At 35.2% G+C, this 14,061-nt stretch overlaps 1 protein-coding gene across 1 annotated transcript; it reads right to left on the bottom strand.

Annotated features, from left to right (window-relative positions):
• Nucleotides 1-2,363: 2,363 nt before the first annotated feature.
• Nucleotides 2,364-5,617, bottom strand: s1pr1 (sphingosine-1-phosphate receptor 1). The gene is made up of 2 exons (XM_079890274.1): nt 5,143-5,617; nt 2,364-4,267 (listed from the first exon to the last, which is right to left on the bottom strand). Exon 2 carries the CDS (start codon nt 4,065-4,067, stop codon nt 2,979-2,981), a length of 1,089 nt encoding a protein of 362 aa, XP_079746400.1. The 5' UTR covers nt 4,068-4,267; nt 5,143-5,617; the 3' UTR covers nt 2,364-2,978.
• Nucleotides 5,618-14,061: the final 8,444 nt, after the last annotated feature.

Raw genomic sequence — 14,061 nt, 5'->3', positions numbered from 1 at the left:
AACTAGCAATGGGGAAACTCGGCGAAAAGGACTATGCTCCCATGATGCTTTGCTTTACCATCGCCGTGAAAGTGGGTAAAGAGTTTGGTTGCATTTTTTGGTGACAGTTTCCTCCTCTATTGTATGTGTAAATGGGAGTATAAAGATATAAACAAAGAGAAATTTACTTACTGAAATACTGTATGCTGTTATAAACATTAATATTTTGCATTTGATGGATAAATTACGCACATGTAAAATAAACTCTTGTAGGGCAATGCAGGCCTATTCCATGACATCAATCAAACTGAACCCATTGAACCCATGAAAAAAAAAATATTAGTCATGTCCTAACTAAAATAAACTCTTTAGGTAATTCATCCATTATTCATACCTTGCCATTATTTGCATTGTGTTCACAATCATATTCAAATTATTGCAATATTGAATTATTGTGTTTATTGTTATGGTAATGCTTTGGTTTACTGTAAAAAATGTTTTCATCATTGTATTATCAACATCTTTGTTTCTATCCATTTAACTTGTCACAATAATTTCTATCATTTCTACATTCTATTTTATAAATTTGAAGAGTTTATTCTACATTTTCTTCATCAGTAATGAAATTCCATTTTAATTTGCGTTATTATTAGAATAGGCTAATATTAGCCCAATAAGTATAACGATAACTGAGGGGAAAATGCGTTTTAGGTATAAAAAACAAAAAAACTAAAAGGGTTTATTCATAACATGCGTCTTTTTTTAATCAACATCAAGATTTTAGATTAAAATATAGGCTTTATGGATGTATAAAGTATAAACAATGTACATCTAAGGTCAAACAACAAATTATCTGCATGCTCATACTTGCATGGTAATTATCTAGAATATTAATGTCATAAAAATCGTACTATGATATCATCCATTTAAATGTAAATGTGTTTTATTTCAGTGTAAATGTGTACATGATAAGCATTTAGGCTTTTCGAATGAATTATTATTATTATTATTATTATTTATGAAAATCGTGTATTACAGTGATAAAAGTTAGGACGTTGCCATTTCAGCAGGTATACAGTAGGTGGCGCTCTTTGCTCATAAATGTGAATTTTTTTGCCACTGTGAATGAATCAGTTACATTTACATTCATTTTTATTATTTTTAATTTTGTGATCTTTAGGAGTAATTAAATAGTCATATAATTTAGTGTATCTATTTAAACATTATTGTTTCATTAAAATTCAATGGGGTCCAAAAGTCTTACACTTGTAAAATGCTTATTTTTTCTAAATTAAATATGTATAGAGAGAGAGAGAGAGAGAGAGAGAGAGAGAGAGAGAGAGAGAGAGAGAGAGAGAGAGAGAGAGAGATAGATAGATAGATAGATAGATAGATAGATAGATAGATAGATAGATAGATAGATAGATAGATAGATAGATAGATTTATGTTTAATTACAAATTATGTCCTCAGCATAACAAATTGTTTAACTTGAAATTGAAAGAAAAAGAAAAAAAACAGCATGACCTGGTATTCAGTATATCTGCCTTAAAGGGATAGTTCACCCAAAATGTCATTATTTTCTCACCTTCAAGTTGTTTCATATCTGTATGAGTTTCTTTCTTCTGTTGAACACAAAAGAAGATATTTTGAAGAATCTCGGTAACCAAACTGTTTTTGGTCCCCATTGACTTCCATAGTATTTTCTTTCGCCATATTATGGAAGTCAGTGGGTCCCATCAACTGTTTGGTTACTGGCATTCTTCAAAATATCTTCTTTAATAGTAGCATGGACAGTAGCAGCTGATGGTTTTGTGTCAAACCTGGTGATAATGTTCTCCAGAATTATTTGAGAATGATGCAAAGAGCATTTTAAGCTTCAATAGAAGTTTTTTTTTTTTAAACTTTATTTCCATAAATTTGATTCTGCATGGTCTCAAGCTTTTAGAATTCTAAATACTAAACAAAACATTAAATACGTCAAATATAAATCACACCTTTGATTTCTTTTTCATCGACAATATTTATTAACAACTAACAGAACAAAAACACAGGCTAGATGTTACAATGTGCAACAGTGAACAGAGGATAAAACGGGCTCATGATTTGATTGTATGTATGAGGAACATATGGATAAATAGAAGCCTGTACATTAATAAACCAGCTGGAATTCGGTTTTATTGTGACATGCCATCATAAAATGTAATCTTAAATTCTCTGGATCTTTCCATTCCATCAGATTAATTTCATTAGAGTTGAGCCATGCAACCCAGCAAAGACAAAACTGGGTGGCAGAGCAGATCAATGTGCACAAGCTATAATACATGGCATACTATCAAAGTAAAAGAATAAAATATATTTACAATTAATAAACACAACACTTAGTTCCATCCCTCCAAGTTTCAAATTTATTGGAACTGTTTCAAGATAAATTAATATTGACAGCTAATGTACATGCACACTCTTCTACAACAACAGTTTATTTGTCGAAAGGTGAAGAAAAAACAAATACATTTACAAAATACATTCTGGATCAGGGGCGAAATAACATCCTAATACCATAGTGTTAACTCAAAGAAACACAAGTACCTCTCGACCGCATTTCTTCAATTTAATTTCAAAAATGTAGTACAAACAACCATAAAAAGCTAGTATGTTTCACATCAATCCATTTTAGACCGAGTCAGTAATGCCTATGTTGGTTCTCAAGGAGCAATTCCCCGAAAAGTGCTTGTCTACAGGAATCCATTTGACTGGGATAAAATAAAAAAATACAATGAATAACAGTTTGTTAAGTGCTTCCCTAAGTTGCGGAAAAGTTTCAACAGGTGGTCTGTCAGGAATAGACTCGAATGTAAGCGCAAGCTGGGGCTTCCAAAAAATCCTGGTTTCTCCCAACACTCCGCTACCGTTCGACGAGGATGCCGAAGACCGAACAAACACACTCATTCAGACAAACACTTGCTATGGATTGAGATGGAAATGAAGAAGATAGTCCCTTTAAGAAGAAGAGGTGATATTCCCAGAAGACACTATGGTTTCCCTGGGCGAGTATTCGGGCTCGTCCTTATTGGGGTGGGAGGAGTTGTCCGACTTGCTCCTGCTGAACTCGGCGCCCATGATGGGTCTGGAGAACTTGCCCGCTGGTTGGCAGCAGACGGCGCAGTTGAGCATCTTGATGAAGGCCCGGCGCATCTCGTTGCTGGTCAGGGTGTAGATCAGAGGGTTCATGGCGGAGTTGAGCACGGCCAGAGCCAGGAACCACTCGGCCTTGTAGAGGATCGGGCAAGAGCGGATCTGGCAGGCCACGTCGAGCAGGAGCAGGATGAAGAGCGGCGCCCAACACGCTATGAAGCAGCTCAACACGATGATGACGGTCTTCAGCAGGGCCATGGACTTCTCCGAACTCTTGTTGCTGCCGCGGCCGTTGGAGACCTTGCGGAAGACCAGCTTGCGGCTCCGCGTGCGGACCAGGGCGTAGATGCGGGCGTACAGGATGACGATAGCCATGAGGATGACGCTGAATACGGTGGTGCAGAAGAGGATGTAGGTCTTGTGGTAGAGAGGCAAAACTGTGGAGCAGTTGTTCATGCTCTCGATGCAGTTCCATCCCATGATGGGTAAGCCACCCAAGATGGCGGCAATGAACCACACGGTGCTGATCAGCATGAAGACCCGGCACGTTTTGCCATTGTTGTGGAGCTTCATCTTCAGCATGGTCAGGTGTCGCTCGATAGCAATGGCCAAGAGACTAAACACTGAAGCGGCCAGAGCCACAAACATACTCCCTTCCCTGAAGAACCACTGCGTTGGGGTCAACTTATACGTGTTGGCTCCCGACAGCAAGATGTTTGCCGTGTAAACAACCCCGGCCAGTAAGTCTGACAAGGCCAAGTTCCCGATGAAGTAGTACATGGGCTTGTGGAATTTCTTGGTCCTCCAAATGGTGAGGAGAACCAGAACATTTTCCAGGATGATGAAGCAGCACACGATGATGAACACGACAGAGTCCGCTTTGAGTCCCGGGTCCTTGTCGACATTACGAAATTTCCCAGTGAAGTTGTAGTGTCTGGCGATTAGGTCATCCATGGTTCACACTGGCTTGGTACTTTTATATCCAATGTGCAACCCACCACAGGCCACAGAGGGGTGCTGGTGGACTTGGGAAGCTGGGTATCCAGTTCTCCTCTCAGTATGATGTCATGTAAGCAAGGTTTTCTCAAGTCAGGTAAAAATCCTTACAGAGGATGAATGCGGTCCACAAATCCAAAAACTGCATCATGAAAACGCTAGAAGAAATAAATTGCCATAAATTAGAACACTGGAACGGCATATTAGCCTAGTATAATAGAATAGTTATATTTCTTGATGTTATGAACACAGCTTCACTGAAAACTAGTTTAATTATTAATTTATTTATTTATTTATTAAAAAGCACGTGACAAAAACTATTAAAAAATATAATATCTAAACAAATAATTTACCTAAAAGAGAATAATTTACATGAAAACGTTTGTTAAAAAAGTTTCACTAGGCTACATGTAGAACACAGGGAAAATGCGATTAATAATTTAAAATAATCCCGTTAAATTAGAACGCCATTCGAATGTCCAGTATTCGCTACTGGGATGTTCGGTGTTCTTTTTCATACGAATCTCAGCAATGTCAAATTTAGACGACATGCCAAGAAATGCCACAACATATATATAAACTAAAGACGATTATACTGTTTTTCTATCATATAGCAACACTCGTAAAGCAACATTTCAAACCGCCTAGCCTACTGGAAATATAAAAACGTATTGCTAATGTAAGAAAATTAAAAGCAAAGCAAATTAATAATTTACTTTTTGTTAAAAAAATGTTTTGTTAAACTCAGAAAAACTGAATAATCGCGCTAAATAATGCGTTACCTTTTAAATATTCGCTCTTTGAATTTTCGATATCATTTTGTGAATACTAATTTTAACAGTTTCGAATTTGTAGGCTACATGACAAGAGATGTCAAAATCGCGATGAAAAAAAAAAGTCATATTCACGAAAAACTTAAACTACAACGTCCATTAATAACTTTTATAGTAAAACGTGAGACTTACTGACGGTTAAGATCGCTGTCGCATGACATTCGGAAAATTAAAGATTGGACAAGAAGAGTTTCTCTTACCTTTAAACTCCAGACCAAACGTCTTGACCGTGTAATCATGCAATATTGATGCAATATGGCCAGATATCAAAGGTTTGGTATTTATCGCATCGCTTGAGTCTCGTGTGGAGGATTGTAGAGGTAATTTTTCTCTGACTGGAGAGAGACTGGACAGCCAATTCTCCCCTCTGCAGTTCAGCCCACCAGTTTGATAGCCCTCCCCCTTCCCTCAGAATCATTACCCTCTTATTATTCCACAGCATCCAAAGCTCTCCAAGACATTCCAAAACAATGAACTTCAAACACTGCGATAATAAAGAATGGCACGATATTTCATATAATATAGTTATAGTTCATTATAGAAGTAGATCTGATTTGTATTATGTCAAATCACATTATGCTAAATTCAGATTAACCCCATATCCCTTGTTCTTTTGTTTCTTCCTATGGGAATGTCCCAGCTGCGTACAGACTCACCCCAAACACCACGACCTGAACAGGGTGGGCAGGCCAAGCATGACTGCTCATCTACCCCCCATTTGCCCTAATTTCAACTCAGCATTAATCACTTGCGCTACCCGGTCTGTTCAGGTCTACTGCTCTCAATGGCCCCTAAAGCTCTATTGCAGGTCCAGAGCCCTGTGGCTCTTTGATATGTCAGGGATTTACACCTCCAAGGAACATCTTCATAGTTGGATTAATAGATTTATTCCCAGTCAGGGGTGACCTGCATCTTGTGATATTTTTATGAATGTTTTGAATATATAGTGGCCCCAAAAATGTGTTAAGCTACACTTAAGTCATGTTCATCCACCCATAAATCTCTCGGATGTGTCGCAGGCCAAACAGAGGTTAAAAAAATAAAACGTTATGATCACCGTCATGTGGGAAAAACAGACTCATTGTTGGTGGTTGCCAGGGTGTTCTGAGTGGTTGCTAGGGTGTTGCTATGTGGTTGTTAGAGTGTTCTGGGTGGTTGCTAAGGTTTTTTGAGTGGTTGCAATAGGGTGTTCAGTAACAGAATCTTAAAGACACGTCCTCAAGAGCGATTGTTCATGTTAAGGCAGCCTCTTCAAAGATCAGATCGAGAGGTCAAGGTTGCAAAGGGTCGAAGTTCACACACCCGGGGCTGCTGTGAGAAAACCTGCAGATGTATATAGGACTGGGGGGTGGGAAGAGAGCAAAGTTGAACAGGGAGCAGTATTTTTAATTGTGTTTCTCTGTCTTCACCTATGGTACTGTTTCACAGCTTCAGAGAAAAGAGAAAGGCAATAGTCCCATTGGGGGCGAAAGTATTTGGTGTGTCTTCTTAGAAAGTTCTTCAAACCCAATTCTGAGCAACGGCTCACTGGCATGACACATGATGTACTGTGGTTACACAACATTTTACAGGTTTTGACATTTGTTTCTTTCCTCTTCCCAGCCTTTCACCTAACATGCCATGTGTTTCCTGTCAACTCCTCGCCCCATTCCTTCCCATGCCAGCAAAACGCGGATGATTTTCGGCCATTACAACGGACCATTTTGTAAACATTCCGTGGAAAGTGTCCGAAGCATCGTGCATGATTCGCACATAAGTCTTTCAACACTAAATCTGTACATTCTTCGGCACTTAGTATGCAATAATTTCCCCTACAGCTGCAGTTCACATTTCGGGATCAAAAAGCTTTACAATTAGTGCCAAATTGATGATTGGTGGATCCAAAGGATGTTTGACCCACGCAGAAAATATTATAAATCCTGTTTCCATCACATGGCTCACATGACTCTTTGAGGCAAAAAAAAAAAAAAAAGTTCTGGGTTAAAAACAAGTCATCTCCACTCCATTCATCCCTCAGTTTACAGAAACAAACAAAAATGCATTTTTGCAAAAACTTTTTTTAATCTTTCATTTAAATTTTTAGACTTTTAGTACTTTTAGTAGTAGAATTTACTCAATAACAATTTAAAAAAAATAATTGATCAATTTATCATTAATTAAATAATAATAATAATAATAATAATTATTATTATTATTATTATTAACAATAATAATAATAAATTTTTACATTATAATAATAATGATAACAAAGATTAAATTAATACATTTATTATTTAATATTTTATATAATAATTTATTTAATAGTTTTTTATATTTGTATTATTATTATTATTATTATGATGCATAGATATTTTTTAATGTTTCATATAATAATTGATTACAAATATTTATTATTTTAATAATAATAAAAACATTTAAATAATTAATACATTTATTATTTAAATATTTAAATTGGAATGAATGAATTAATCAAATCAATAATAATAATAACAATAATAATAATATACATTTAAATAATAGATACATTTATTATTTACATATTTAAATACTTTTAATTATAATAATACATTTAAAAATAAAACTAATACATATACTTTTTAAAATATTTAAAATATTATTAATAATAAATTGATTGATTGATTGATTGATTGATTGATTGATTAACTGACTGTCTGATTGATTCATAGATTCATAGATTCATTGACTGATTGACTGACTTATTCTAGAGCTGCTGTAAAGCCAAAACAATCTCTGTTACTTTAATTTCCTATTATCACTGTAAAGCTGCTTTGAAACAATCTATATTGTTAAAAGCGCTATATAAATGAAGGTGACTTGACTTGACTTGACTAGACTTGACTGACTGACTGACTGACTGACTGACTGACTGACTGACTAATTGATTGATTCATTCAATCAATCATTCATTGATTTAAACAATAGGCTACCATCTTTTTGGTACAGATGTTATCGATAGAGTTTTACTTGAATATTAAACCCAGAACATTTTCTTTGAATCCAGATGTAGACCACTTACAAAACACTGAGTCTTTGAAAAAGTGTAAAGATCTGGTGCCCCTTCAGGCATGGGTAATAAAAATGGCTGCAACTTGTAGTCACTACATCAAAATGACCTCATAAAGCATTCCTGGGGAATATGATCTCAGGAAACAACAAATGAACAACAAATGAGTTGTTCATTTGCCAGCTAACACACACACAATACTGCTATTTTAACAAGGCCGTCCAGGGGTTTACACAGGCTGACATGATTTAACTGACAAATATGGGAAAAGTGACTGATAAAGAAAACATATTGTTCCTAGAAAGAAGGAAAAGTGAGTGAGACAGCTATATTCAGTTCCAGAGGTCACGCTGACCGCACTGAAACACGGCACAAATAGCTCCTCTTTCTGTTATTCCAGATATTTTTGTTTGAAATCCTAGATAGTAAAATTAAACAGCTTCGCAAATGTCCACAAAAAACCAGTTCAGCAGCAGGTCGAAGGATGAGAGCGGAACCGCTGAGAGCCGATGACAATCCTGAGAGTCAAACTCTATCCTCTTACTCACAACCAAAACCCCCCCAAATAACTTACGTCGTTTTGTTTCTCACAGGCAAAGCTAGCACATCACGTGATGTAGACAATAACTGCACACATGCTAGGTAGAGTCTTTGTGTATTTGCTCAGGTTTAGTCATTAGTCATTAATAAACTTTAACTGATACGCCAGTGACCTCGTCTCTTGACCATTAATCCTGAGGCGGGAAGACGCTCATAACAACGTCGTTACTGCTAGCATTTCGTACAAGCTGCGTGACATGCAGCACACGTTCTCGGTTTCACTTGCTGTGTAAATTCCTCAACAGTAATTAGTTCCACATGCCCAGCTGGGCCGACGAAGGAATTTCTCCCAAATAATGACGTTTCTCGACTGCTTTTGTGGAGCTTCACTTGTCAAGACAACAGCTAAACACCTATAGACATGTAGCCTATTTACTGCGACGTCAAGAAGTTTGCACAAGGAATATGAAGTTCCTATGAAATTATATCCATTTAAAACCAATGTGTAGAATATTTAAATATGCATTTTGAATCAGGATATCATAACTTTTGACCATCCCACCAACATCAGAGTGATGAAAAGCATGTCAAATCATGTTGGTGTCACTTCATGGTTATCGGCACAAACGCACCCGTCGCAATGTGGGCCGGAGGAAAAGTGAAACAACCGTGGAGGCCAGAGTCTTGAAAGCCACCCGCATGGTCTTTGTTGTCCAGGGTAAATCCAACCGCTGCGTGATTCAGCTCAGTGTAAGCCTTTCTGCAGAACTGTTTATTACTGAGGCTTTCTGGAACAAAAGAAGACTTTGTGGTTAAACGCAGGACACATGAACACACATACACGTAGGCTACGCATGATTTGGCCAATGTTATGTAAGATGATATTGGACCCTAGTCATTAGAGGCAGGGTAAAATAAAAACAGCATTATATGCTGACCATAGAGCAGATTTCTCCGTCCTCTCAAATTTCAAAACTGATCTCAGTTCAGAAACAAGCATAAAAAAAAGTAACTAAATAAAAACGAAATCTACCAAAGGACAACCAAGGTCACCATGTCAGCACCTAGTTATGAATGCAACTGATCTGTCATTGTGAAGGGTAATCTCCTTCATCAAAAAGAATTGTATATGCACCAAAAAAAAGACATTTCTCAGATGATTTTTCAACAATGAATGTGGAAAAAAATGAAAAAAATGTGCAAAGTGTATTGAAACCATATATTTTCACATGCAAAATGTAAAATTAAAGATACACTTTTGATAGACCTTTTTTTGGTCTGATTGCATTTTTTCAGTGTGAGCAGCTCGGCTACTTGGGCCGAAAAAATTAAAGTGTGATGGTATCCTCATTCATCTAGATAAAAATATGGAAAAATAAAAAAATAAAACAAAAGTACATATATATCTATATCTATATATATATATAAAGATAAACAACAATAAATACATAAGATAACCCACAATAATTAAAGAAAGAAATAAACAACCCAATAAAATAAATTAGATAATAAAAAATACAAAAAAATAAATAAAAATGAAATAAACAAGATAAAATAAAGAAAGATAAAATAATAAAATTTAAACAAATAAAACTCTATAAAATAACATAACATAAAATAATATAAATGACAATATAAAATAAAAAAGCTAAAATAAAACAATAAAACCGTAAATAAATCAATAAAGAAAGCAATACAATAGAATAGGTAATAAAATAAAATAAGATCAAATAAAAAAGCTAAAATAATAAAATAAAATAAAAAATGATACAACACAATAAATAAATAAATAAATAAAGATACACACAATAAAATAGATAATAAAATAAGATAAATAAAATAAAAAGAAAGGAAGATTTAAAAAATAAAACAAAAAATAGCTAAACAAAATAAAATATTAACCTTGTGGAACGATTTGTGATTTTTTATCAAGGGCAACATAAGCGGTGGAAGCTAAGCTAAAACTACACAGGGCTAAATAGTTAGATGACAATCAGCTAGTTAATCTCACAATAGCTGTTGAAACAGCTGACTCACTTCATTCACTAAGCCAGCTGCCAAAACGGTTGATGATAATAAGCAGCAAACAAAACGAGCAAATGTATTGTGAATGAAGATGACAAAAGTGGGCTTTGCCACCATTATGTTTGTACATTTGAAAAAAGCCATTTCCCACGAGGCTGTGTCTGTGTCCCGCTGCAGATATCAGAGCAGTTCTGTTGTTTCTCTGATTTGGGCTGGAGAGGTGAAGAACTGTAGCACTGAAGCCTGGAGATCTCAGAGATCTCAGCGCTCTGCTATACACCGGTTGCCACGGAGCAGGGAAAACTATGCGGAGTCCACACTCAGTTCCCTCTCTTTTCTTCCCCTCTCCATTCGCCATCTCCTCTCAACACCAGTAATGTGTCTCAGTTCGTGCTCGACAATAACTCTGCTATTTTCACTTTTAAAGTATAGTGTATGGATGTATGAATATCTACACTGAACAAAATTATAAACGCAACATTTTTGGTTTTGCCCCCATTTTTCATGAGTTGAACTCAAAGATTTTTCTATGTACACAAAAGGCCTATTTCTTCTACTGACTGGTTTTCGGACCCCCCCAATACAGTAAAACTGCACATTTTAGAGTGGCCTTTTATTGTGGCCAGCCTAAGGCACACCTGTGCAATAATCATGCTGTCTAATCAGCATCTTGATATGCCACACCTGTGAGGTGGATGGATTATCTCGGCAAAGGAGAAGTGCTCACTAACACAGATTTAGACAGATTTGTGAACAATATTTGAGAGAAATAGGCCTTTTGTGTACAAAGAAAAAGTCTTAGATCTTTGAGTTCAGCTCATGAAAAATGGGGGCAAAAACAAAAGTGTTGCGTTTATAATTTTGTTCAGTGTATATCTGCAATAGAGTGCATTAGTGCCCACTCTCTCTTTTAGCAGCGCCTGTTCCGGAAGTATGTTTTCCATACATTTTTCCCATAGGGAAAACGTCTTTATTAAAGCGTTATAAGTCATGAACCAAACCAACCAGCAACGAGGTGAATCATTACATTATAAACTTTGATTTGAAGCAAAAAAAGTTGTCAGAAGTCTGACAAAAATACAAAGGTACAAGACCGTGTCTTTAACGGCTTTAGTGAGGGAAAAGAACTACAATCCCATGAAGCATTGGAAACCGCAAAAAAACGATGGAGGAATATAAAAATACCAAAAACAATATATTTTAAGTTCATTGCAAAATATGCATACATATACAAATATTTAAGTATTTTGAGAGCATATAGGGAGACCGACTTGATTACGTCATTCGCAGTACTTCATGGGAGTGGGCGGCGCAAAAGAGCTCTTTTGTTGTAATTTTCTGCACAGCATTATGGGTAATGCAGTTTTTAACCACAAATTGCGCTGTTGAACGTGATTATTTTAAAAATAAGCTGAAATAATTATTTTTCCACAGAAGATATACATACACTTTTTTATATTTAGATCATTTCTATTATAGATTTCCATCAGGAGTTTCAACCAGCATAACAAAAAATCTTTATTTAAAAAATTGCCTACCTTACCTTTAAGTGAAACCTTTTACCTGAAGTATTAGCAATAATAGTGATTGCATGGTTTACCAAACGCCTCTAATTTAAACACTATTTTACCTTTAAGATATTTCATCCTCAATGTCAAAACCTGCCACAATAAGCACACCTAATATATAAACTTTACAGTTATTCTCAAGAGGTCCCATGCTATTGTCACCATCTCTTCCCACTTTTTCCCTTTCCAATGATTCATTACTTACACAGATCTATCTCTTTCACCGCTCCAATCAATATTCCCCCACACTTCTGTAGTATAAACACAACTTCCAGTCTATCAGTAGCCGTCTGATTCAGTTCTCAGGGCCGAGCTGTTGGAAGGAAGTTGAGGGAACGTAACTGGACGGGACGCTGCTCCTAGGCACGTCAACCATGGTTAGTTACTAACATTGCATAATCTCAAAACCTGTATGTAACATGAGGACTTAACCAACTTTGATTAAAGTTGCATGCTGTCATTTGAGGACATGCTGGTGCTAATCTTGAATTACAGTAAATTTTATTTTTCTTAGATTTTATTAATAATAATTATATTATTAATAATTATTAATAATTATTAATAATAATATATATATATATTGCAATAATAAATAAGTGCTGTCAAATTGATTAATCGCATTTAACATAAATGTTTGTATATATATATATATATATATATATATATATATATATACTGTATGTGTGTGTGTGTGTGTGTGTGTGTATGTACAGTACACACACACACACATATATAATCGATTTGACAGCACTAATATATGTGTGTGTATATAAATTGCATACATATTAATTAAATGAATATAAACAAATTTATATTAAAGTACTGTATCATATAATAAAATGAAATATATATAAATCAATGCAATTCTCATAAGAATCTTTATACATTAATTAACTATACATAGTGTTCAAATACATAATTTTTATAATATTCTATTATATAATTAAAATATAAAACATATACATTAAATTATATATTATAGAAATGAAATATAATATATAACATAATATAATACTATATAATATACACGTGTATAGATGTATAATACATCATAACATACATAAGATACTTTATTATATAATAAAAAAATATATTATTAATTTAAAATTACATAATATATATAAATTATTAATTTCGTCTATTATATATACACACACAGTTGTACATAAAGTTTTATGTCTTCTGCTATTCTAATGAACAGCCCCTTAACCACTGAAAGCTAAAAGAGTTGAAATCCCATTATTTTAAATCTCACAAACACCCAGTTCTCAAGCAATTGTCTAATTTCCTCCTACAGATTGACTGTTCAGATAATGGCCTAAGCCTCCCTGCCGAGACGCTAAAGCTTTCCTTTAGTCACAGACGTGCTTGTACAGCCAGCGATCTCCTCTTACTCTAATCCAATACACTGAAGCCATAAGTCAAAAAAGACTGTATCTTCAATTCCATTTGTACACTAAAATGCAACACTGTTTCCATTATAATAACCCTATGAGACTGAATTCTTGAGTGTTGCACATTAAAGGATACATGTTCCAGGATGCAAGTAGATGACTAAACCATTACTCACAGCAGTAATGACCGTCCTGTTGAAGGACTGGCTCTTATTTTCCAATCCTGTTTCCTACACTTGGTTCCTTTGGTATAATCCAGCACCACAACCTCAACACAAAAGCCTGGCCCCGTCCCATCATATAATCATGTGGCTATGCCATACCAGGTGGAAGAGGGTTCACATCCCGGGAATATCCCAAAGTAAACTTTACACTGGAGTAACTACATGCTTCTAAAAATTCCATATGCAACCTTCCCATAAACTGACATGAAAATTTTCGCTATATGTTTAAATAACGTAGCTGGTAATTAGCTTCAGTCTCACTTTTAATCGCTTTTATCCATGTATACATTTAGTATAAAATATAGAAAGTATGTCAATTTAAACACTTATACTATGTGTGTTC

The sequence above is a fragment of the Squalius cephalus genome, assembly GCF_949319135.1.
Source record: "Squalius cephalus genome assembly, chromosome: 13".
Classification (NCBI taxonomy): Eukaryota; Metazoa; Chordata; class Actinopteri; order Cypriniformes; family Leuciscidae; genus Squalius; species Squalius cephalus.
The sequence above is the reverse complement of the archived record's forward strand: the minus strand, read 5'-3'. Positions and strand labels throughout refer to the sequence as shown.

What these genes read in the sequence shown, in the direction of transcription:
- s1pr1 (XM_079890274.1), bottom strand. Translation starts at nt 4,067, where the DNA reads ATGGATGACCTAATCGCCAGACACTACAACTTCACTGGGAAATTTCGT.